The 27,782-nt window shown below is 41.5% G+C and overlaps 1 protein-coding gene across 4 annotated transcripts in view; it reads left to right on the forward strand.

Annotated features, from left to right (window-relative positions):
- Positions 1–564: 564 nt before the first annotated feature.
- LOC125466957 (carotenoid-cleaving dioxygenase, mitochondrial-like) overlaps positions 565–27,782 on the forward strand; it is a 60,852-nt gene continuing 33,634 nt past the window's right edge. For 3 of the 4 annotated variants that reach the window (XM_048562178.2, XM_048562180.2, XM_048562181.2), the window contains exon 1: positions 25,711–25,914. In XM_048562178.2, the coding sequence (XP_048418135.1) occupies positions 25,808–25,914 (107 nt within the window). In that variant the 5' untranslated portion in view covers positions 25,711–25,807. Of the gene's footprint in view, positions 679–3,803; positions 3,873–9,533; positions 9,646–25,710; positions 25,915–27,782 lie in introns of those variants that run through there. The other variant, XM_059638946.1, reaches the window with a different exon arrangement.

Genomic DNA, 27,782 nt, shown 5'->3' on the forward strand with positions numbered 1-27,782 from the left:
GTGGTGAGAGATAATGGGAACTGCACATGCTGGAGATTCCAAGATAATAAAATGTGAGGCTGGATGAACACAGCAGGCCAAGCAGCATCTCAGGAGCACAAAAGCTGACGTTTCGGCCTAGACCCTTCATCAGAGATGGGTGGTGTCAGTCACGAGGGTGGAGTTATAGGGGACGTGGAATAGGAAGGGGCGGGGTTTTAGTGGGCGGGGTTATTGTTGGGGGCGTGGTAAATCGAAGGGATGGGGCTTTCATAGGTGGGTTTATCTTTGGGGGTGTGGTAAATTGAAGGGGCGGGGTTTAGTGGGTGGGGCTATCGTGGCGGGGGAGTGATCAATCGAAGGGGCTCAGTTTGAATAGGTGGGGTTATCGTTGGGGGGGCGTTATCAACAGAAGGAGGGGTTTTGGTTGGACCAGTTCATTGTGGGGGTGTGGCCAATGGAAGGGCCGGGAACTTTGAATGAGTAGCGTTATATTGGGGCGTGACCAATCGAAGGGGCGTGGTTTCTAGGGTGCACGTGGGGTTCCGCTTTTGGCGCCAGTTCAGAAACGGTTTTCCGAGCAGCGTCAGGGCGTGGGAGGCGGGAATGTGACTGATATTCCTGTTTATGTCCATAAACTGGAACAAAAACACAAATTATTGGAGCAAATGCTTCCAGAGCTTTGCAATCTTTTGGATGGTGGGTACAAAATTTTGTCAATTTGACAAGAAGAGATCATGGGTGTAGAGATTCACATCGGATTTGGGCTCCTGGCTTTTTGGTGCCTCAGATTTTGAAAAAAGCTCCTTCAGACTATCATCTCTTACTGAAGTAGAGAGCCATCTGAAGAGAACACCTCTGCAGAACAAAAGGGCCCTGGGAATGGGATCTGTTGATTTTGCAGAGGTCTGGAAAGGCCATGATGGGCTGAATGGCCTCTTTTTGTGTTGTAATCGTTCAATGATTCAATCCGTTCCAGCCATCAACACGTCTGGACTTCCTGAAATGTAAACTGTAAATATTCCGCAGATCTGGCAGCAACTGGACAAAGAAACTGAGCTAGTGTTTCAGGTTAAGGACTTATCACCTGCATTCTGTAACAATAATTCTTCGAAGTCTTGCCTTTTGTACATCCCTGTTCTGAGGTTGCCAATGGTGCAGGGTTAACCCGGAGTCTCCAGGAATTGAGAATAAATCTCTTGGACGTTGCTATGTGCAATTCTTGGAGAACAAACTATAACAGGGATATCAAACAAGATTCTAATTTGCATTTCCTTTGAACACTAAATGTATAAATATTGAGATGTGGAGGAAAGGGGGCTGGTTTAGGTGACAGTCAAGTGTCATCTAATTCGATAATGAGTTGTGATTTTCAGTTGGTGTAGAAAAGTACTTTGTTACAAGAAGGGTATCTTTTTTAATCAAGCTGCTCAGATTTATGGAACTGGTAGCATTTGATCCTGGGCCTTCTAGCTCAGAGGCAAGGATGCTACCACTGCAACACAAAAGTCCTATTTAAGATAATAAAATGTGAGGCTGGATGAACACAGCAGGCCAAGCAGCATCTCAGGAGCACAAAAGCTGACGTTTCGGGCCTAGACCCTTCATCAGTCCTATTGGCGTTTTTTGATTTGTTCATGGAATCTGAGCATCGCTATCTAGCCAAGCCTTTATTGCCCATAAGTTGTGATGTGCTACTTCTTGAACTTTTGTACTTCCTGGGGTGCAGGGTCATATACAGAGCTACTGGGAAGGGAAGATTGTAATGCGTCGAATGCAGGATCATGTTAGGTGGTGAAAACAAATAGTTTAATTTTCTGAAGAAGGGTCTAGGCCTGATTCATCAGCTTTCCTGCTCTGATGCTGCTTGGCCTACTGTGTTCATCCAGCTCTACAACTTGTTATCTCAGATTCTCCAGCATCTGCAGTTCCTACTATCTCCAGAAACACTTCAATCACATTTGTCAACCCCTCTTCCCTTTGCTGTAGTGGGTCTCTTTTTCACTGATGTTAGTTCCGAATACTTAATTTTCCCTTTCCTTTTCTTGCCTGTACCTTCATCCTCAAAAGTCCTTTGATCTGCTCCCAATACAATTTCCTTGGCCCACAGTCTATTTTCTTTGTGTTCCTGAGGAACAAAAACAGCTGTATAATTATGAGTTATTGTCAATTCTGTCTTCTAGTGATGAAAGCTATTGGCCAAACCTAACGCCTGTATCTAGACAATCATAAAGTTTTATTTTTATATCAGCTGAAGTTATGCAAAGCTTCATACTGCATTCTAATTCCCAGGAGCACTGAGAAAGTTCTGTATGTGTTAATGAGTTAAATAAAAATTGAATGTTGATCAAAGTATAATCCCATACTGAACTTCATAACTTCAGTGAGTCTCAGTACTTTGCCAAATAAGCTGGTATATTCACGGTCACAAGCACAAACAGCTTTACTTCAATTTCTGCCTTGAAGATGTCATATAAATTATTTCTCTATTTATCTCTTTCTTCCAAAACATTTAATTCCACATGCTCTGACATTTTGTGCAGAATGCATAACTGTTGTGAGTAGAAATAGCATGCAGCTACTAAAGTATATATCTTTGGCTTTTCAAAGATGCTAAGTCAATTCAGTGAGGGCTATCAGAAGCAGATTTTTAGGTTCAATGAAACATTGTTTGGTGTTATCATTGTGAAGTTAAATCTTTGAATGCTGTATGGGAATTTAGGAATGGGCAATTTGTAGTAGCTGGCAGATGTACACAGACCATTTAGTTACTTCCTGATTATGAAGAGATGTGCTTTAGCTGCTTCTGCTGCATTTGTCAAACAATTTCTGGATAATGCATTTGTAGTTTATTCCTCTAAAAGAAAAAGAAAATGATGCCAGGTAAGCCCTTTTCACAAAGGAAGTAGATATCAATTTGAAAGTTTCTACCATCTGATAAGCTGCCCAAAATCCAATGCCTCCAACATGGAATCCATATAACATCAGTGCTCCATATTACAACAAGTGTATGCAATCTATAAAAATACAATTTACTGGGTAATTGAACATTTCACGCAATGAATTTGTTCTTTTTCATTCCTATTACAGGTAGGATGTTGACATTAATTTCACCATTCCAGCTTGAGGAAATGGACAGAAGGGCCAATTTGTTTCTCGCAGGTTCTGCTAGAAATGAGAATGTGGATGTTGGTTATGACCTAAACTTATGAAATAAACTGTTCACCGCTTCAATTCCAACTATATCCTGAGAGATATCATCTTGTTTTGAATCATCTATCTATTCATTTGGGTTAGCTAATGATTTGATAGCCACTTAATTGGAAGCCACTTAAAAAGGGATAATAATTTGACAACAAGGTTTATGCAGAGATAGGAGATAATGAGAACTGCAGATGCTGGAGAATCCAAGATAACAAAGTTTGGAGCTGGATGAACTCAGCAGGCCAAGCAGCATCTCAGGAGCACAAAAGCTGATGTTTCGGGCCTAGACCTCGCTGATGAAGGGTCTAGGCCCGAAACGTCTGCTTTTGTGCTCCTGAGATGCTGCTTGGCCTGCTGTGTTCATCCAGCTCCAAACTTTGTTATGCAGAGATAGGTCTGTTTCTGTTAGTGAAACTATATCCTCTGTACTGCATACTGCATGAAATTTGACAGTAGGGTGAAGAAAAATCACCATTTTATCCATTGTAAAATTGCATTTGCTCTATAATTGTATCACACTATGGAGAAAAATAAGGTCGAAGCATTTAAAAATGCTAATATCATATAGCGCTTTTACTACTGGAAAGGTAATTAATATGAATTTCTCTTCATATGCTTAGAGACACATGTCAGCTGTTTCAGTGAAAAGTGTTGAAACTAAAGGGATAAAACGTAAAAAAGAAATGGAGGTATGCAACTTCTATTCAACAAAATAGATTTTTGTTTCAAATATCGGGGTGTGAAGTATTTGTTGGAGAGGATTATAAACCTCCTAGCTCGTGAACAAACTCTGCTATAAGCATGAAATTCTCCTGGACGAATATCTCTCTTTGTGCATTTACTAACTATATATTTGTGCAGTAAAGGTAAAAATACGTACTTCAATGGTCTTTGCCTGAGTTATAAATAAATTCTGTTAAGTATACATTTTCAGCAGTTTGGAACAACCATTGTCGCTGGCTTCACCAGTATTTGTTGCTTATCCCTAATTGCCTTTGAAACGGTGGTAGTGAACTGCCTTCTTAAACTAACAAGGTGTAGAGCTAGATGAACACAGCAGGCCAAGTGGCATCAGAGGACCAGGAAAGCTGACGTTTTGGGCCGAGATCCTTCTTCAGAAATGGGGGAGGGCAAGGGGGTTCTGAAATAAATAGGGAGGGGGGGAGGCGGATAGAGGATGGATAGAGGAGAAGATAGGTGGAGAGGAGACAGACAGGTCAAAGAAGCCAGAATGAAGCCAGTAAAGGTGAGTGTAGGTGGAGAGTTAGGGAGAGGATAGGTCGGTCCAGGGAGGGTGGGCAGGTCAAGGGGGCGGGATGAGGCCAGTAGGTAGGAGATGGGGGTGGGGCTTGAGGTGGGAGGAGGGCATCAGTGGGAAGAAGGACAGGTTAGGGAGGCGGGGAGAAGCTGGACTATTTTTGGGATGTGGTAGGGGAGGGGAGATTTTGAAGCTTGTCAAGTCCACATTGATACCATTGGGCTGCAGGGTTCCCAAGCGGAATATGAGGTGCTGTTCCTGCAACCTTCAGGTGGCATCGTTGTGGCACAGGATGGACATGTTGTCTGAGGAATGAGAGGGGGAGTTGAAATAGTTCACGACTGGGAGGTGCGGTTGTTTACTGCAAACCGAGCGTAGGTGTTCCACAAAGCGTTCCCCAAGCCTCCGCTTGGTTTCCCCCATGTAGAGGAGGCCACAATGGGAACAGCGGATACAGTATACCACATTAGCAGATGTGCAGGTGAACACCACTTGGGAACCCTGCAGCCCAACCCTCCCTAACTACCCAGTTACACTCACCTTTACTGGCTCCATCCCCGCCTCTTTGACCTGTCTGTCTCCTCTCCACCTATCTTCTCCTCTATCCATCTTCTGTCTGCCTCCCCCTCTCCCCCTTTTTATTTCAGAACACCCTTCCCTCCCTCATTTTTGAAGAAGGGCCTAGGCCTCAAACAAGAGCTTTCCTGCTCCTCTGATGCTGCTTGGCCTGCTGTGTCCATCCGGCTCCACACCTTGTTATCTCAGATTCTTCAGCATCTGCAGTTCCTACTATCTCTGCCTTCTTGAATTATTGTGGTCCTGGGATCAAGGTAGGGTGGGAGTTCCATGGTATGGCCAAAGGAGCAGCAACGTAGTTCAAAGCAGGGTGTTGCGCAACTTGTTGGAGGATCTTGCAGGAGATAGTGTTTCATACATCTGTTGCCCTTGTCCTTCCACATAATAGAGTTTGCAAGTTTGGAAGGTGCTGTCGGAGGAGCATTCATATATTGCTGTGGTGTATCTTGTAGATGTTATTTTCTGCAGTCAATGTGCATCAATGGTCCAAGATGTAAATGTTTCATCTCCTGTCTCTTCAAAGTCTGCCTGCTGGCTACAAGGCACAAGTCAGGAATGTGGTGGAATACTCCTCACTTGTTTGGGTGAGAGCATCTCCAACAACACTCAAGAAGTTTGACATGATCCAGAACAACACAGCTTGCTTGATTGGCACCAGATCCATAAACATTCATACCCTCTACCACTAACATTCAGTAGCAGCAGTGAGCATAATCTACAAGATGTAATGCCAAATTTCACCAAAGCTCCTTAGACAGCTCCTTCCAAATCAACAACCATGACCATCTGGAAGGACAAGGGCAACAAATACATAGGAATGCCACCACCTGCAAGTTCTTCTCCAAGACTTTCACCATTTGACTTGGAAATACAGGTATTTCTCCTATAATGCAATAGTTGCGTTCTTACGTAACTTTGCGCTATAGAAAATTATGGTAGATAATTACGTTGTAGTGAAATCGCTACAGAAAATTGCTATAACTGTACAGCAGAAAGTTTGTGTTATCTAAACAGCATCCACTGTTCACCATTCGCGTTACAGCCAATTCACGTTAATGAAACACGCGTTATAGCCGAACTACCTGTATGTTGCCATTTCTTCAGTGCTGCTACATCAAAATCGTGGAATTCCTCTTTAATGACACCATTAGTGTACCTACAAAAAATAGACTGCAGTGGTTCTAGAAGCACCTCATCATCATCTTCTCAAGGACAGCTAGGGCTGAGTGATAAATGCTGGTATCGGTGCAATGTTTAACTTTGTAACAAGTATGCGCTACTTGATACAAACGGTAAGTCTAGAGGTCTACTGGAGAGAGTCAAGAGTAATGCCAATTTACCATTTTTGATATTGATTTTGTATTCTGCACATTATGAGTTATTTTTGTATTGCTGTTCAGTTGATATATTCTGAGTTTAGATTTTGTTGTCAGTAGACTAACAGTGGTGCGTAAATATAGGTAAGAAGTTTACATGATAAGAAAATATGCACAGCCATTTTAATTTAATGTCTCATCATGACATAATGTGAATCTGTAGCCAATACATCTCAATTCTTACCATTTACAAATCAAGAGTATTCCCTCAGACAAATGATCCTCCAGCATGGAAACCACCCAGTCTAATCCAGATTAATTGGCAGCATCGGTCTTAAAATTATATTAAAATTATAAAAGGGAAATAAACAAATGGATACAAGATTAAATGAGGGATATGAAATATAACAGTTTATGCATAATTTTTGGCTGGAACATTTGTCATGGGATTTCTCAGGGATTGGTATCAGAGTCCTTGCTTTTCATGATATATTTTAATGATCTAGATCTTGGTGTGCAGGGAACTGTTTCAAATTTTGAAGATGACAGATAACTTGAGAGAATTATAAACTGTGAGGAGAATGTGTAGAGCTTTAAAAGGACAGTGACAAGACAGAGTGGAAAAGTAGGTGATGGATGAGGTTCAGTGAGGAAAAGTTTGAGATAACACAGTTTGATGCACAAGTCGTTGAAGGTAGCAGTACTAGTCATTACCTAAGCAGGCAGTATTCTACGTTTCATTTATTGGGTAATTAGAATAATAGAGTAGGGAGTTTATGATTAGAGTAGGGGAGACCAGGACCTGTGGGCACAGCCTTAGAATTAAAGGGGGTAAATTTAAAACGGAAATTAGGAGACATTTCTTTAGCCAGAGAGTGGTGGGCCTGTGGAAATCATTGCCACGGAGTGCAGTGGAGGCCGGGATGTTAAATGCGCTCAAGGCAGTGATTGATAAATTCTTGATCTCACAAAGAATCAAGGGCTATGGGGGGAGTGCAGGGAAGTGGAGTTGAAATGCCCATCAGCCATGATTTAAATGGCAGAGTGGACTCAATGGGCTGAATGGCCTTACTTCCACTCTTATGTCTCATGGTCTTGAATAAAAGCAGAAAATACTGGAGAAAATCAGCAGGTCTGACAGCATCTGTGAAAAGAGAAGCAGTTATTATTTTGAGTCCATTGATTCTTCTTCTGAATTATATTTCAGAAATGCAGCATCTGTATTATTTTGCTATTATTTGAGGTTATAATGAACTTGTGTAAGACCCTAGTTAGATATCATCTGCAGTATTGTGTATTGTTCCAGGTGCCCCATTGTCATACTGTAGATTATGCAGAAAAGATTTGTGAGAATGGTTGCTGGGATGAAAGTCTCAAGTTTTGAGGGAAGAGTCAATAAAGTTGGGAATGTTCTCCTTCCAGTGGAGAGGCATAAGAGGAGATTTGATTTAAGTTTTCAAAATCATGAGGGTCCTGAGCAGGGAGGAAAAACTGTTCCCACTCGTAAAAGGATCGAGAACCAAGGGCACAGTTTTAGTGTTTAGCAAAAGAAGCAAATGCAAGCTGAGAAAAATCTTCTTTCACACAGAGTGTAGTTAGGGTCTAGAATTCACTGTCTGGAATTGTGATGGAGACAGATCAATTGAGGCATTCAAGAGGGCAATAGATAATTGTTTCTATTCAAGTAATGTGCAGGGTTATGGGGAAAAGGAGATTGGCACTAAATTTAAAGTGCTCAGCATGCCCATTCAGACATGATGGGCTGAACAATAGCATAATTGCAAAATAACAGTTCTGCAATTCTCTGAAAATTGTCCTGTTTTTTGGTAGCTGACTGCACCAGGATTATTCAATCAGCTGGTCCTCTCAGTTCAAATTGGAGCTGCCGATTTGTCACAGCCCCTTTTATCAGTAGTAACTGTTTCTCAATGCCAATGATATCTATTGTAAATTACATTGTTCATACATTGGTATGAAGAACTAATCTTTTGAACATGGGGAATTGCTGTCTAAAGGATCATTAGAGAAAACACTGACAAATTGGGTAGATATCATTAGGTAACTTTTTAAAATGATCTTGCAAAGAGATTGGGTTTGTGTTTAAAATGAAGGTCAGACAATTCCATTGCAAGTTGTTTGGAGTTTTCTTGGATCTTATCCTTGAAAACAAAGTTCTATTATGTTCCTTCTGCTTAGCTAATATTTTCAGTTTTCATATCTGAGATACTGTGCAAGTTATTTATATTGACAAAGGGAGAATGAATTCTCTTCCTTGGTCACTGAAGCTGGAAATAATATAGACTCTGTTATGTAGACCCATGTGGATCTCATTGATTATGAGATTCCTGAATGGGGTTGTTAACTTGGGCCAATCAGGGAACCCTGGCTAACAGATAAAAACATGAGATTCAGATGATCTTCTCAGTCTGGGGACTGGCTCTGATTTGGCTAGTCAGAGCTCATGTACTTGCACATGTAAATAATTGGTGACAGGATACCAGCTTCTGTGCAGTTATTTTAGTTTATTAACTTAAGATGAGAAAATTTCTTGGGGGTTAGAATTCTAAAGCAAGGAAAATTCCCTCAGCTAAACTTTACCAACCTGTCATTAAACATGCATAAAGAATGCCAAAGATTGAAATTGTTACACCCTGTGGCCCATGTATCCTTGCTCTCAGTTACACCTCACTCTTTCACTGGATCAGATGCTACAGCTACTGCTGTTATTGGCTTTGTTTATTTGTCCTTGCAGGCACACAGGTGAGTTTTCATGTGTACTTCATCAGATATTTTGACTGAACAAGTAGAAATTATAGAAACCAGTGTAACTTCACCCTTATTGAACTATTTGCTAGTGATCCTATTGTTTGATGCAAAGTTCAAACTTCTGTATTTTCACATTCATACCCCATCTCCATCCAAAAACATTAATTAAATGTTGATGTGTTCCCATGCACTGAGTTATCTTTCAAGGTCAGTTCTGCTTATGCTGATGTACAAACTGACGAAATTGACCATTAAATCTATGTGCCTAATCAACTGTTAAAAGAAGAAAAAGTACATTTGTTTAGCAAAACAAAAGCAAAATGCTGTTATCTTTGCACTGTTGATCCAAAGTGAAAAGACGAAAGCTTTTGATACATGATACTGAGTTCAAGGGTATAATTTTACTGTGTCTTTACGTCTGGCGTATCTTATAGAATGAATATTGTGAAACACCCATGCAAATCAAAAGACGTGTGGCTTCAACTTCTGCTTCAGATGGAGGAGGGTGCTCTTCTAATTCAGGATCAGTAGAAAAAATATTGCAAGGTGATTAGCAACGAGTGTATTATTTGCTCAACGTTTATTCTTTTAGAATAAACCAGATTGATTCTACCTCTTGTTGGAAGTGAACTAACTTGTAGATTTTTTTTAAAATCGTTATTCTTAAAAGTTAAATTGATTAAGTCTTTTGTGGCTTGTTTTTTTATTAACTGCTCATAACTTACTACAAATATTTCTTTCATGTTGTACGAATGTTGTGCAACATGTTTGCAGATTAATAGAAAGCACCTTCAAAAGGAAATTGGTGTGTGAACTTAGATGTGTCATTTTTGATTGAAAGGTACAGGCTTCTGACCTAGGACACCAGGTTCTGAAATTATTTCCTGTGAATTAATCTTTTAAAAATTAATATCATCTTAGTAATGGGATTCCAGATACAGCTGCTAACAATTATAAAAGGCAGTTGCTAAGTAGAAAGTTGTTTTCAAAAAAATTGAATATTTTGATCACTGAATTAACAAGAACTACAGATGCTGGAGTCAGAGATAACAAAATGTAGAGCTGGAGCAACAGAGCAGGCCAGGCAGCATCAGAGGAACAGGAAAGCTAACATTTTGGGAAGGGACCCTTCTTCAGAAATGGGAATGGGGTGGGGAGCTCAGCAATAAATAGAGAGGAGGGATGGGGCGAGAGAAGGTGGGTGGGATGACGATAGGTGAGTGCGTGTAGGCAGTGGTCGGGATTGGTCAGTGAGATGGGAGTGGCAGATAGGTGGGAGAGAAGATATAGTAGGAACTGCAAATGTTGGACAATCTGAGATAACAAGGTGTAGAGCTGGATGAACACAGCAGGCCGAGCAGGAAGGCTGACGTTTTGGGCCTAGACCCTTCTTCAGAAACAAAAAGGGCTCACCATTGCCCCCCTGCACCCACACATCAACAAAAACCGTTCACGCTTAGACGTTGAACAGTTTTTATGCTGCATCTGCCTCCTCGCTTACCTCTTTAACCGTGAGCCTAACCCTCCCTCTACTGACCCCTTCTCCCGCCTCCAACACATGCCCATCTCCTAGACACCACCCCAAGGCCTCCTCCCCTCCCTCGAACTCATCTCCAACTGCTATCGTGACATCAATCACCTCAACCTCTCCACCCCTCTTACCCACTCAAGCCTCTCCACAGAATGTGCAGCCCTCTGCTCCAATCCCAACCTCACCATAAAACCTGCGGACAAGGGAGGTGCAGTTGTATGGCACACTGACCTCCACATCGCCGAGGCCAGGCACCAACTTGCTGACACCTCCTCCTACCACCCCTTGATCATGACCCCATCCCTGAGCACCAAACCATCATCTCCCAAACCACCCACAACCTCATCATCTCAGGTGACCTCCCACCCACAGTCTCTAACCTCATTGTTCCCCGACCCCGCACTGCCCGCTTCTATCTCCTTCCCAAAATTCACAAATCTGACTGCCCTGGTCAACCCATTTCTCCGCCTGCTCCTCTTCCACTGAAATTATCTCCACCTATCTTGACTCCGTTTTCTCCCCCTTTGTCCAGTAACTCCCCACCCACGTCCGTGACACCACCCATGCCCTCCACCTCCTCCAAAACTTCCACTTCCCTGGTACACAATACCTCATCTTTACCAAGGATGTCCAGTCCCTATACATGTGCACTCCCCATGCAGATGGCCTAAAGGCCCTCCATTTCTTCCTGTCCCACAGGCCCGACCAGTCCCCCTCCACTGACGGCCTCATCCGTTTAGCCGAACTTGTCCTCACTCTCAACAACTTCTCTTTGAATTCCTCCCACTTCCTGCAGACAAAGGGGATGGCCATGGGTACCCGCAAGGGCCCAAGCTATGCCTGCCTCTTTGTAGTTTACGTGGAACAATCCCTCTTTCGTAGCTATACTGGCCCTAAACCCCACTTCTTCCTCCGTTACATTGATCGGCGCCACCTTGTGCTCCCATGAGGAGCTCGAACAGTTCATCCACTTCACCAACACCTTCCATCCCAACCTTAAGTTCACCTGGACCGTCCCTCTCTTTTCTTCCTGGACCTCTCTGTTTTTATCTTTGGCAACCACCTGGAAACTGATATCCATTTCAAGTCCACCAACTCCCACAGCTACCAAGAATACACCTCCTCCCACCAACCTTCCTGCTAAAATGCCATCCTAGCATTTCTGAACAAGGGTCTAGGCCCGAAACGTCACCTGTCCGGCTCCTCTGATGCTGCATGGCCTGCTGTGTTCATCCAGCTCTACACCTTGTTGTCTGGGAGAAAAGATAGACAGGTTGGGTTAGGTCAAGGAGTGGGGAAGAGAGGGAGAGTTGGTCATGGGATGAGGCTGGGGGTGTGGAGAATTTGAAACTGGTAAAATCCACATTCAGGTAATTGGGCTGGAGGCTCCCGAGGTGGAATATGAGGTGCTGCTCCTCCAGTTTGTGGGTGGTGTCCGGCTGATGTTGAACAGTAATCAGTATTAAGCTGTGACTTTTAAGAAATAATATTTTGTTGAATTCTTTATTGACAAAATAAAATGGATAATTCATAAATTAGTTGGAACTTAATTTTTTAAAAATAAATGGTGGATTATCAGGAAGTTCTACTCAAGCATTGACAAAGGGAGTTTTAGTTATAACAGTAAATGTATTTTAGAGCAGAATGAAAGTCCTGTTCTGAGGAAGGCTCACTGGACCTGAAATGTTAACTCTGATTTTTTCCTCACAGATGCTACCAGACCTGCTGAGCTTTTCCAGCAACTTCTGTTTTTGTTCCTGATTTTGGTTTTATGAAAGTTTTGAAGATGGCTTTAGAGCTTTTCACGTACAGCAATGAATCATGATTATGTATAATTTCTGACAGATGCAGCAGCAATTTAATTTCACACTGTGCTGCTTCTTGAATATAGTCAGCAGAGTTCTATCGTCAGCTTATTTGTGTGTACCCACATTTGATTTTCGAAAATGTTTATTTGTGTGTATACCTTGATCATATTTATTATGGTTCTAGTTAATCTTCCTCAGAATCAATCAAAGAAACATTTAAAATTATCTTCCCAGAACTAGTACCTTAAGTATTCATTGAAATTAGCATGTACGTCAAAATATGTTTAGCTTGCTGAAGCATGCATCACAGATAAATCAATCAGAGACTAGTTTACAAAGATGATTAGCTTGCTTATTTCTTCTGAAATAAATTACATTTATTGTTATTGTTCAACAGTTCATCTATTCTTGAATTATTTCTATGATTGAATAAATTCACAAATACTGCACCAGTCATGTGATTTTTAATCTCATAATACATTAGGTTAGTCAATCACTCTGTCTTAGTGAATATTACCTAGAATTATATTTGGAAAATTCTTTTGTCAACTCCACCTCTTGTGTTTTTCAACAGATGTCAATGAAGTAGTTAATGTTCTGCTGTCTACATATACCGAAACTTTAAGGTAAATACTTTCAATCAGCTTGAACAGGACATTTTATGACATTATTCAGACTCTAATGAAATCTTTCTTGTGACTTATAAGTCAAAGAACAGCAGTGAATGCCAAGCATGTGCAACAACTTAACACAATACTTGAAGAAGCAAGAGCCATGGAAAAATATCTGAAACAGAAGAAAGAAGGTCTTAGACATAAGCTTACTATGATTGCTAATGCTCTTCATACAGAATGAATTTTTTTGGCTTGATGTTACATTTCAAATAAAACAAATGGTGTAGTTTCAAGCATATTTAGAAATGACTAAAGCAATGTTTACGTTTTGTTTGAATATTATCCTCTTGAATGTTCATTCTTTCACCCATCTTCTCAAATTTATATGAACTTTAAAGTGATACAATTGCCAAGTAACTTAGAGTTGTAGTGTTGTTCTGAAGTTTGTTAATTAGAAGCTAGGTAATAGGCAATAGTGTGAAAATGTAATTGGTTCCAGAAAAGAGAACATGATAATTTACAAATGAGAATGTCAAGTATAAGTGAAAGCTTTTCTCATGAGAGAATGTCAGTATTTCACTAGCCTCCAGTGTTCCACTTCGTTTAGAAAATACATGTATCTTTAATTTCATTTCAAATAAAATGCATAATGTTTTACCCACTTTTATGAAATTTGTGTAGTATTAGTTAGAAGCACAACATGAGATTTGATACTTATTGAGTGAATTTTCATTGCTCATGGGGAATGTTAACCTTGCTGGAACTCCCTCTCTCTACCACAGTCTTGTTTGTAATAGATTTGTGACTTTTCACTAGTATCTCAAATTACTTTTTATGATCTGTTTATCATTTGCATTCTACCTGAAATATGTGAAAACATTTGGTGCAGTCATTGGGGGTTCGCCTGGTACGACTGAAGACTTTTACATTGATGAGATCAATTTGGCAATATTAGAACAATTCCAAAGTGCTTTTCACTTCAGAGTTACTCACAATGCTAGACGGACACTTCAAAGTATTGCTGAGGGGATGTTGCTCTAACAAAGGAATTGTATTTCAAACAAAGCTTTAAAACACTTCAGGTGGATGCAGTATTAGTAGATTAGATTAGATTTATTGTCATGTGTATGGGAATACAGTGAAAAGAGCAAAGCAGACTCCACTATCAGGTGTACAAAAGCTGACATTTCGGGCCTAGACCCTTCATCAGAGCAGGTCTGATGCTCTCTGATGAAGGGTCTAGGCCCGAAACGTCAGCTTTTGTGCTCCTAAGATGCTGCTTGGCCTGCTGTGTTCATCCAGCTTCACACTTTGTTATCTGGGATTCTCCAGCATCTGCAGTTCCCATTATCTCTGCCCACTATCAGGTACCATCTTAAATTTCCAAATAAAGAGCAAGAAATTAAAGCAAAACTAAATAAAAAGAAATCAAAGCACCATATTTAGAATTTGTCCAGTTCTGTCCAAGGCCACAGTTCCCGTTCGCATTTTTAGCCTCTGCGATCTCCCTCCCAACACTGGAAATCGACCCTGGAACTCCGCTACTGCCACTAATGCGGCATGGGATCAGTGCGAGGTCCGGGGTCAAGGCTCAACATTGGCGCTACCACCGCTGCCCCCACACTAGTATGCATAAGAGTGGGGAGTTCTCCCTGTGCCCTGGCTGTCACCAACCAACATTACTAAACAGAATATGTTATTATTATGCTTCTGTTTAGGGAGCTTGGCATGGGCAAATTAGCTGCGGCATTTCCTTCGTAAATCAGTGGTAATACTGCAAGGAAGTGTTTAAATGGCTGCAAAGTGTTTTGTGAAAAATACTAAGTAAATAAAAGTTTTGTTTAATATTGAGAACTACCTTGTACCCATGTTCTTCCTGTTTCAAAGCTGCTGAAGTCTGTTTTCCTTCATGTTGCATATCATTTTAAAAGCAACCAAGGATACAAGGTTAAAAAAACTTGCTTTTGTATCTTAATATTGCAGCATAGCATTTAAAGTGCAATTGGATACATTGTATATTCGAGTTTTAGTATTACATGTCCTTTGAGTATCTGTTGTTCATTTGTTATTTGCTAATCAAAATTAAATTATTCGCGTGGATTTCTGATTCATCACATGACTAGTGGCTATGCACCCTGAATGACAACATTTAGCGCCTATTAAAGTGATCTGGCAAGACATTCAATTGTACAACTCAAGAAAGGAGTACCAGCAGCAGCCTGCCTTGGGTAATATGTTCTGCGACAAAAAACATGTTTTCCTTTCACGTTTTCTCCAAGAGCTTCGGCCCAGATTATTGACCCGCAGAGCATTGGTACTGGTAAATGGCTGACTAGTTATTTGAAAAATGCTAAATAATCCAAATCACAAATGCATTGAAATGAACTTCTACTTTTCATTTAGAAGAAAATTCAGTTTTCAAAGCTACCAATGACCAGGAATTGAAAGTAAATATGCTTTTCTCCCAGAAAAATGGTGATATGAAGGTCCTTATCTAACTATTAGTGACCTCCGAAAACTTATTTTTAACAAACCAAGCTATCTTCTTGTCAGAGAGATAGTAGGGACTGCCGATGCTGGAGAATCTGAGATAACACGGTGTGAAGCTGGATGAACACAGCAGGCCAAGCAGCATCAGAGGAGCAGGAAAGTTTGATGTTTCGGGTCGGTTATCTTGTTGTCATTACCTCACTGTTCAAGTATTCAGTCATTTCTTTGAATATCTCAGTTTATTTCTTGATTTACCTGTTAACAGCTCAACTTTTACTGTTATCTAGGTTTCTAGTCAAATCTTGACCAGTTTACACATTTTAATGCTGCTTCCCAAGGCGTCTGAGTGGTAACCTAATTTTTGTTTAAAAATGTATTATTTCATGGATTTGAGTGTCATTATATGAGAGTAATGCCAGTATTTATTTCTCATACCTAATTGCCCTTGAATTAAGTGGCTTGCTCGACCATTTTGGAGGGCAGTTAAAAGTCGACTAGTCTGTTGTGGTCTTAAGTTATATGTAGGCCAGACTGGATAAGGGTGTAGACTTACTTTTCTGAAGGACTCGGTGATAGTTTCAAGGTCACAGACTACATTGCTAATTTATTTACTTATTTATTCTGCAGATATAGACTTTGTTGGCCTCTTTTTATTAGATCATGAGATGTATGTGTTTCTCGTTGGACCAACATTTATTTTCCACTTCTGTTTTCCCTTGAGAAGCTGATGATGAACAACCTTCTTGGACTGCTGCAGATCATTTTCATAGGTACACTCACAATGCTGTTGGAGGGTGATTGCCAGGATTTTGCTCTAGTGACACTGAAGAAATGACGACATATTTCTAAATCTTGCAGGTGGTAGTGTTCCATGTGGATACTATCCTTGTCCTGGATGGTGGTTACAATTTTGGAAGACACCTTGGTGAATTTCTGCCATGCATCTGGATGGCACACAGCGCTTGTAACTGAATATTGGTAGTGAATAGAGTGAAGATTTATGGATGCACTGTCAATCAAGCAGACTATTTTGACATTGGTGGCTTCTTGAATGTTGTTAGAACTGCTGTCAACCAGGCAATTGAGGAGTATTCCATCGCACTCCTGACTTGCACTTTGCAAATGGTGGACAGGCTTTGGGGTTTTAGCAAGTGAATTGCTTCCTACAGGATTTCTACCCTTTGACCTGCTCTTGTCGTCATCATGTTTATATGGCTGATCCGCTTCACTTCCTTAGATATTGATAGTGGGGGAACTCAGTGATGGTAATTCAAGGGATGGTAATTAAATTCTGTCTTGTTAATGACGGTCACTGATATTGTCCAGGTTTTGTTGCATTTGAACATTGAGGACATTGCTTCACTGAGGATTTGTGAATGGAGCTGAACAGTGTGCAATCATAAGCAAACATTCCCCCTTTCGAGCTTATTACAGGTTGGTTCTCATTGATGAAGCAGCTGAAGATGGTTGAGTTGAACACACAACTCTACATCTTTTAAAGATGTCTTGAAGCTGAGATGACTGACCTTCAATAACCGAAGTCAATAACCATAACTCAAACTATTAGACCTATGCCTCACCACCCACTTCATTTTCAATGGCCAAACATTGAAGCAAATCAACACAACCGGCTCCACAAATACAACAGAGAAATTATGTGCCAAAAAACATTATTCCTGGAAGCTATCATACAAGACTGGTCAACTGACATGGAACGAGCCATTAACATCAGCTGACAGACCACAAGAACCAAGAAAAGCCAGACCCTGAGATACAAGCTAGCCACAATTACTCACAAAAACAACAACAACAGGACAGACACACGGCTAAGAAACTTCTCCAACAAGAAACTGACAGACATGGAAAAAGCCATTCTCACCCGAGGACTAATCTACAACTACAGGGATGCTATCACAATGGAATACCTAGTCACAGTGGAAGCCACACTTAAGAACCAAACAATATCAACGAAGAAACACAACAAACTATAAGACAGACAGTAATCCCAACACTAACCAGAAGGAGCAAATCAACACACATGAAAAACAGGCCCTGGACAGATTAAAGAAGGACCAGAACACCAGCAGACAAAGGGCGCATGACAGTGATACTGAATAAAAGGGGCTACATCCCCAAGCACAAGCATTGCTAGTCGACGAGAACATGTACCAGCCAGTACAAACTAACCTGACACTGCAACTAGGCAACAATATCCTCTATGCGACAAAGACTTAAACAGGACAGATCAACAAACAGGCTTCTTAAGAATGAAACCCGAAGGAACCAACGCACCCAGATTCTACGGCCTCCTGAAAGCGCATAAGCCGGAAGTCCCCCTCAGACCCACAGGCTCCCTACCAGGCACTCCAGCGCACAGATTATCCAAAGAACTACAAAGATGACTCAGGTACCTTGTCAACAAGTCACCTCACTCTATCCACTCAGCCCAAGAATTCCTCAGCTCCATCAAAGACATAAAGATAGAGGACGAAGAGACCATGATATCTTTTGATGTCACTGCCCTATTCACATCAATAGACATACCACTAGCAAGGGAAACAATGGCAACACTACTGAAACAAGAGAACAAGCCCAGTGAAACCATTTCCAAGGACAACATGCTTAAACTATTGGACCTATGCCTCACCACCTACTTCACTTTCAATGGTCAAACATACGAGCAAATCAACAGGACACCCAAGCGATCACCTGTCTCCGCACTCGTAGCAGAAGTAGTGATGCAAAGGCTGGAAAGGACTGCCCTTCCGCAAATCCAGCCAAAACGATGGATGCGCCATATAGATGACACCTTTGTTATCGTTAAACGGACCAAATTAGTGGAGACACACAAACTTATAAACAACACCCTCACCGGAATAAAATTCACCAGAGGAGGAGAAGAACAAACAGCTCCCATTCCTGGACGTTATGGTAGAGCGCAAGAAAAATGCAGAACTGCAAACAAAAGTGCACTGAAAAGCTAAACACACTGACCAGGTACTGAACTTCAACAGTAACCATCTCAGCACACACAAACGAAGCTGCGTGTGAACACTGTTTAAAAGGGCAACAACACACTTCAGCAACATGGAACTATGCCGAGGAAGACGAATACCTCTTCCAAGTGTTCAAGGATAATGGATATCCAAAGAACTGGGTGAGAAGATGCCTACACGAACAGCATCAGAAAGATACTACACGCCCCGAAACACTCATGACACTACCCTACATCAGGAACACATTGGAATTCACCGCAAGACTCCTACAACTGCTGAGCATCAGAGTAGCACACAAACTCACGTCAACCCCACGACAACTGCTCACCCAAACTAAAGACCCACTCCCCGCCATGGTCAGGACCAATGTCATCTCCAAGATCCCCTGCAGAGACTACGAGAAACACAACATCGGACAAACAGGAAGGAAACTAACAACAAGAGTACATGAGCACCAACTGGCTACAAAAAGACACGACCAATACTCACTCATCTCAATGTACATGGACAAGGAGAACCACCACTTCGACTGGGACAACACCAAGATCCTGGAACAGGCTAGGCAGAGACAGGCACGAGAATTCCTGGAAGCATGGCACTCCATGAAGCATGCCATTAATAAACAGATTGAACTCGACCCCATATATATTCTCCTAGGAAGGGAAACCAGAAGTGAGGCAATCCATCTCAACAGACCCCAGAGTTTTAAAATCCAGGCGGGAAAACACACCAAGGCTTCATCAGAGGCTGCACTGAGTTGTTACCAGCATGTTAATGAAACATCTGTGAAATAAGAAACCAGCTCAGCGAGCCAACCAGCCTCAACAACGTAACCATCTTCCTTTCAACCTGCATAGACTTTTCCTTTGACTCCTATTGACTCCCAGTTTTTCTAGGGTACCTAAATGTCATGCTTGGTCAAATGTACCCTGATGTAATTTGCAGTCACTCTGAATTCAACTGAAATGTTGGGCCAGCATTCATTGCTCACCCCTAATTGCCCTGGAGAAAGTGATGGGGAGCTGCCTTCTTGAACTTTGTTAGTCCAACTGATGTAGTACACCAATAATGTTGTTAGGGAGGGAGTATTAATTGAATTATACTCCACTAGGTGCCATGGTTGGATGTAAAACCTTGTCACCTCGCCTCTGGATCATTTATTCAGTCTTAGTACCAGTACACACTGTCTCCTGCCTAATGTTAGGAGGTGACCAAGGGACTCACCGAAAGCTGCTAGGGGTCATGATTTAGATGGCGGCTCCATTTTACCATTATCAAGTAAGCAGTTATCAAGCAATTTTATTAATCCATGGTGGGCATCACTGGCTAGACCATCTCTGTTGCTCATCTCTAGACAGTGCTCTTGGGACAATGGTGCTGAACCACTTTCTTGAACCATAGCAGTCCATTTCATTTAGGTAGATCTATAAAGCTGTTCGTGTTTTAAGTATCAAAAAGTGATTTTTTTTAACACAGAGACATTCATCTGTGTGCAGTAGTCAGTTGCTTCCACAATTTTATTTCTTCAATTAAATACCAAGACTGATGTAATGTCGTCATCACTCCAAAATCCAGCCCCCGTCACTGAAACCTGTCATCACTTTTATCTCTTTAAAGGTGCAGACCCACATTCATCAATAGAGGTTTTATAGAGGTTACACCTGTGAAAGATAAAATAAAAGCAAAGAAAGGGAAAAAAAATAAAAGGACACATCAGCAAATAAAGTAAAGAAACAAACAAGCCCTGCACGCTGTTTCAGTAAAACAAAAGCCATGGACTGTTAGAAGAAATGGAAGGTCAGCATTTGATTATGATTAGGGCAGCAGTGACATCTTCCCATCGACAGCTATTTAAACAACATATGCAGATCATGCAAAAAAAGGTCCTGAAAGGAGATGTCTTAACATATTACTTAGTTTCAGCTGACAGATTTCATAGGATAAATATAACTGGTCTTTCAAAAGATGATTAAAAGTAAGGTTTAGGCAATGCCCGGAGAGTACTTGAGTATATTAGCTCAATCACAAACAGGCAGAAACCCCAAGAATTCATTGACAACTTTGAAGCCAGATGCTGCAACAGAGGACATGAGTATGAATTCCTCAAAGAAGAACTCGCAGACAGGCCATTCATGTTGGTAATCACTTCTACTCTAATCAAAGTCTTCTGGCAAGATTTTTTTGGCTAGCTGAAGGACCATTGATGCCTTGCTGGAAGATGATCACCAGCATCAAACCATAGTGGCAGGCCAACATCACACATGCTTTGGGTACAGTCAACACCATTCCTAAGGTCACCAAAGTAGACCAAACTGTCTAGATCTATCTTAATTGTGATTTGTCACATCTACACAGACATTGTCTGGCATTTCCTCACATCCAGATGCATCTGGCACCAAAGCACATTGAGCAGGCATGTGCAGAAAATCTGATTTCAAAAAACAAACTAAGTCTCGGTGACCAACAAGATGATATAACACAACCAAGCTGGCAGCACAGAAAATCATCCAAACACATGTTAACAAAGGAAACAGCCAGTAAACTGAGAAACAACTTTTAGAATGACCAAGCCTCTTGTATAGTCTACCTCACATACTGGCGAGCTGAAACGTTTATGACCATCAACACCATGTGTCCTCTGAAGGCAGGTCAACATGTGAATGCTAGAATTGATGCAGGAATAATGCCAACATTTTTACCACTAAGTATACTGAAAGAAATGTATTCCAATATGTGGCAATCTACAGTATAACCTACTATTTCAAATCATATAACAGATCATCAATTCTGTGCAGTGACACAATTGCATTGCAGTGCCAATATGCAAGTTCAGCTGTCATCACAGTATCATGACATGTGACCTAATGGTATAAAGTTCCGAGTCTCCACCTTGCTGAGCTCTGACATGCTGAGGAAACATGGTTCAATACTCCCAACTGCTTGCTTTGAACTCAAACACACAAGTGCCTGTGATTGAGGTATACATATGTGAATAACAGGAACTGTTGTTCAAGTGTATTCAATTCTTCGGTATTATGTGACCCATGTCTCATATTCATGTTATGGGAGCTAACATAAGTATCATAGTGAAATAGATGCAGATCATCAGCACATCTGATCATCTCACACCAACACTATTTAAATATTTTCCTAATCAACTTGTTCAGGAACGTTACTACATACTTCAGGAGAAAGTAGGATTTGAACCCAGACTTTCTGATCCAGAGGTAGGAACATTACCACTTTGGTATTTTAATCAACCTGAGATGTTGTGGCATGCTTCCAGAATAGGTAGGATTTGAACCCAAGCCTCTTCACTCAGACTTAGGCACACTACTACTGTGCCGCAGGGCCCTCACATTGATCCTATTAATAATGTCATCAATTTATCCTTTCATCTCGGATCTCGGTGGCAAACCAGTTTAAATGGTTTCCATGTTCTCATTTATTGGGAATATAGAACAGTACAGCATAGGAACGGGCCAAGTGAAACTAGATCTTGGGGGCATTGCCTCAAAATAAGGGAGAACATATTTAGAACTTTGTTGAAGAGGATCTTCTTCATCCAAAAGGCTGTAAATCTTTGGAATTCCCTGCCCACTGAAGCAGTTGAGGCTACCTCATTGAATGTCTTTAAAGCAAAGATAGATAGATTTTTGAACAGTAGAGGAATTAAGGGTTATGGTGAGCAGGTAGATAAGTGGAGCTGAGTGTACGAGAAGATCAGCGATAGAACATAGAACATTACAGCGCAATACAGGCTCTTCAGCCCTCAATGTTGCGCCAACCTGTGAAACCAATCTGAAGCCCATCTAACCTACATTATTCCATTATCACCCATATGTTTATCCAATGACCATTTAAATGCCCTTAAAGTTGGCAAGACTACTACTGTTGCAGGCAGGGCATTCCACACCCTTACCACTCTCTGAGTAAAGAACCTATGTCTGACCTATACCTATCACCCCTCAATTTAAAGCTACGACCCCTCATGCTAGCCATCATCATCCGAGGAAAAAGGCTCTCACTGTACACCCTGTCTAATCCTCTGATCATCTTATATGCCTCTATTAAATCACCTTGTGGCCTTCTTTAACGAAAACAGCCTCAAGTCCCTCACCCTCTCCTCATAAGACCATCCCTCCATATCAGGCAACATCCTGGTAAATCTTCTCTGCACCCTTTCCAATGCTTCCGCATCCTTCCTATAATGCAGTGACCAGAACTGTACGCAATACTCCAAGTGCAGCTGCACCAGAGTTTTGTACAGCTGCAACATGACCTCATGGCTCCAAAACTCAATCCCTCTACAAATAAAACTTAACACATCGTACGCCTTCCTAACAACCCCATCGACCTGGGTGGCAACTTTCAGGGATCTATGCACATGGACACTGAGATCTCTCTGCTCTTCCACACTACAGAGAATCTTACCATTAGCCCAGTACTCTGTATTCCTGTTCCTCCTTCCAAAGTGAATCACCACACACACTTTTCTGCATTAAGTTCCATTTGACACCTCTCAACCCAGCTCTGCAGCTTATCTATGTCCCTCTGTAACCTGCAACATCCTTCCGCACTATCCACAATTCCACTGACTTTAGAGTCATCCGCAAATTTACTAACCCATCCTTCTATGCCCATATCCTGGTCAACTTATAAATGACAAACACCACTAGTAACTGAACCCCAGGATGAACATTTCCTCTCAACCACCACCCTCTGTCTTCTTACAGCTAGACAATTTCTGATCCAAACCGCTAAATCACCTCAATCCCATGCCTCCATATTTTCTGCAATAGCCTGCCGTGGGGAACCTTACGAAACACTTTACTGAAATTCATATACACCACATCAATTGCTTTACCTTCATCTACCTGTTTGGTCACCTTCTCAAAGAACTCAATAAGGTTTGTGAGGCACGACCTACCCTTCACAAAACCGTGTTGACTATCCCTAATCAAATTATTCCTTTCTAGATGATTACAAATCCTACCTCTTACAATCTTTTCCAAGACTTTACCCATAACCGAAGTAAGGCTCACTGGTCTATAATTACCAGCGTTGTCTCTACTCCCCTTCTTGTACAAGAGAACAACATGTGCTATCCTCCAGTCTTCTGGCACTATTCCTGTAGACAATGGTGACACAAAGATCAAAGCCAAAGGCTCTACAATCCTTAGCTTCCCAGAGAATCCTAGGGTAAATCCCATCTGGCCCAGGGGACTTATCTAATTTCACACTTTCTAGAATTGCTAACACCTCCTCCTTGTGAACCTCAATCCCGTTGGTGTCTAATTGCGTGTATCTCAGTATTCTGCTTGACAACATTTTCTTTTTCCTGTGTGAATACAGACGAAAAATATTCACTTAGTGCCTCTCCTATCTCTCCACACACAAGTTCCCACTACTGTCCTTGACTTAGTCTAGTCATTCTTTTATTCCTGACATACCAATAGAAAGCTTTAGGGTCTTCCTTGATCCTACCTGCCAAAGACTTCTCATGTCCCTTCCAGGGTCTTCTTAGCTCTCTCTGCAGGCTAACTTGTAACTCTCAAGCACCCTAACTGAGCCTTCACGCCTCACCTCCACACAAGCCTCCTTCTTCCTTTTGACAAGAGATTCAACTTCTTTAATAAACCATGGTTCCCTCGCTTGACCATTCCTCCCTGCCTGACAGGTACATACTTATCAAGGACACGCAGTAGCTGTTCCTTGAACAAGCTCCACATTTCAATTGTGCCCAGCCGCTGCCGTTTCCTTCCCCACCCTATGCATCCTACATTTTGCCTAATCGCCTCATAATTTCCTTTCCCCCAGCTATAACTCTTGCCCTGCGGTATATACCTATCCCTTTCCATCGCTAAAGTAAACATAACCGAATTGTGGTCACTATCACCAAAGTGCTCACCCACCTCCAATTCTAACACCTGGCCTGGCTCATTACCCAGTACCAAATCCAATGTTGCCCCGTCTCTTGTTGGTCTACATACTGTGTCAGGAAACCCTCCTGTACACATTGGACAAAAACTGATCGATCTAAAGTACTTAGACCATAAGACATAGGAGTGGAAGTAAGGCCATTTGGCCCATCGAGTCCACTCTGCCATTTAATTATGGCTGATGGGCATTTCAACTCCACTTCCCTGCACTCTCCCTGTAGCCCTTGATTCCTTGTAAGATCAAGAATTTATCGATCTCTGCCTTGAAGGCATTTAACGTCCCGGCCTCCACTGCACTCCGTGGCAATGAATTCCACAAGCCCACCACTCTCTGGCTGAAAAAATGTCGCCTCATTTCTGTTTTAAATTTACCCCCTCTAATTTTAAGGCTGAGCCCATGGGTCCTAGTCTCCCCGCCTAACGGAAACAACTTCTCAGCATCCACCCTTTCTAAGCCATACATTATCTCGTAAGTTTCTATTAGATCCCCCCCTCAACCTTCTAAGCTCCAATGAATGCAATCCCAGGATCCTTAGCCGTTCATTGTACATTAAACCTACCATTCCAGGGATCATCCGTGTGAATCTCCACTGAACGTGCTCCAGCGCCAGTATGTCCTTCCTGAGTTGTGGGGCCCAGAACTGGACACAGTATTCTAAATGGGGCGTATCTAGAGCTTTATAAAGTCTCAGAAGCACATCACTGCTTTTATATTCCAACCCTCTAGAGATAAACAACAACATTACATTCGCTTTCTTAATCACGAACTCTACCTGCAAGTTAACTTTTAGAGAATCCTGGACCAACAATCCCAGATCCCTTTGTACTTCTGCTTTATGAATTTTCTCACTGTTTAGAAAATAGTCCATGCCTGTATTCTTTTTGCCAAAGTGCAAAGCCTCACATTTGAACTACAGTGAACTATACTTGAACTATAGTGTCTCCAGTCAATATTTGGAAAGTTAAAGCCCCCATAACAACTACCCTGTTACTTTCGCTCCTATCCAGAATCATCTTTGCAATCCTTTCCTCTACATCTCTGGAACATTTTGGAGGCCTGTACAATGGTGGACCAGGCTTGATGGGCCAGATGGCCTATGCCTGCTCATACTTCTTATGTAATTAGCACTTCTCAGAATGATCTCCAATAACAACAAATGAATCTGCATGGAGACTTTTATTTTGACATTTTTATTGCCATTACATAAGCTTCTGACTCACTGGAGACAGTCCTACTGCTAGCAGTTCAAAATCTCACTTGCAGCAAAATCCAACTTAAATAAATTACTGAGAACATTGACTTGGTTGTCCGAAAACGAAGGAACTCATGAATGGATATTGTAACTGTCATGGGGAAAATGTTCCTACAGTTTTTTTGGATTATAATGGAGGGCTTTATGCATGTCATTTCTACGGTATGGAGGGGTGTACCAGGTAAACTAGACATGGTTTATTTTTAAAGTGGAGGTTGATTTTTATGAACTAAGTACAAAAATAACTTGTGGTTCTTGGAGGTTTTATTGTCTTCTTTCAGTGTTTATACAGTTAATCTATACAACAACAACTTTGTAAATTCTGGTGCACTGAAATTTGATACAAGTGAAACTCGGTAAACAAGAAAATGTTTTGTGCCAGAGTTGTAGAAACCGCGGATGCTGGAGAATCTGAGATAATAAGGTGTAGAGCTGGATGAACACAGCAGGCCAAGCAGCATCAGAGGAGCAGGAAAGCTGACGTTTCGGGCCTAGATCCTTCTTCAGAAGAAGGACCCTTTTCTGAAGAAGAGTCTAGGCCCAAAACATCAGCCTTCCTGCTCCTCTGATGCTGCTTGGCCAGCTGTGTTCGTTCAGCTCTACACCTTGTTATGTCAGAATGTTTTGTGCTTTGGGTTACTTAGTTGCATGAGAAGTAAAAAAAAATAAAAGCTTGATGATATGATTTTAAATAGATCCCTACTAGGTTAGCTGGATGTAATGTAATATCAACAACATGCATTCATATGGCATTTTTATTGAAATGAAATATCTGAAAAGGCATTTTTTTTTAAAAATTCACTCACAGGATGTGGCTTGGTCAACATTCATTGCCCAATCCTAATTGCCCACCAGGTTAATGATGGAAGGTTCCTTCCCTAAAAGACATTATGGAGTTTTCTTGATCATCAGCAATTGTTTTACAGTAATTTTAGACCCTTAATTCCAGAATCCACCACGTCAGGATTTGAACCCAGATTCCCTGAGCAATTAGCTGAAGTTTCTGGATTAATAGTTTGGTGTTAACACCACGAGGCCATCACCTCCTTGGGGTTACAGTTTTATTAAACTGCTGAGCACAATTTGAGGTCAGATCAAGAAAATCTTGATCAGAGCACTGGTATTAAGAAACATCTTAAATGAAGAAATAGAGTTAGGAAGGGAGAGAGGTGAGGGGAGGTAATTCCAGAGCTTTGGGTCTTGGTAGTTGAAAATCGGCACAAACACTGGGACAATTAAAATTTGAGAATACTCAAGATGCCAGAGGTAGACGAGTACAGATCTCAGAGTATTGTGTGACTAGAGGAGATTATAGAAATGGTGGCGTATTATGGCCTCGGAAGGATTTGAAAATAAGTAAGATAATTTTGTAGTCAGAGTTCAGATTAGCAGGGAACAGATTTTAATCAGCAAGGGAGACAAGAAATAGGATTTGCAATGAGTTAAATCACAGAATTGCTACTATGCAGACAAATGCCATTTGGCCCATTGAGTCTAACCCACCCTTGGAAGAGCATCCAACCCAGACCCTCCCCCCAAAACCCCATTTTTGCCATGGCAAATCCACCTAGCCTGCACATCCCTACATACCATGGGGCAATGTATCATGGCCAATCCACTTAACCCGCACATCTTTGGACTGTGGGAGAAAACCAGAGGACCCAGAAGAAGCTCATGCAGACACAGGGAGAACAAGCAAACTCCATACAGACAGTTGCTAAAGGTTGGAATTGAGCCTGGGTTACTGCTGTGAGGCAACAATGCTAACCACTGTGCAACTGAAAAAGAAGAGTTTTAAATAATCTTGAATTTTCAGTGGGTAGAACTGGGGAGATCATGCAGAGGCGCAATAGAATAGCTAAACCTGGATGAAACAAAGGCATGGGTGACAGTTTCAGCAACGTATAAGCTGAGGCAAGGGGCAAGTCAGATAAATTGTTGCAATTGGAAATTGGAGACCTAATTAGCAATATACATAAAAACTTGTTTTATATGTCAACCAGAATAGCCAGTCCTCAAAATGTCTGGATCAGTTTCAGACAGTTGCCA

Source organism: Stegostoma tigrinum, chromosome 32, assembly GCF_030684315.1.
Source record: "Stegostoma tigrinum isolate sSteTig4 chromosome 32, sSteTig4.hap1, whole genome shotgun sequence".
In the NCBI taxonomy this organism is placed as follows: domain Eukaryota; kingdom Metazoa; phylum Chordata; class Chondrichthyes; order Orectolobiformes; family Stegostomatidae; genus Stegostoma; species Stegostoma tigrinum.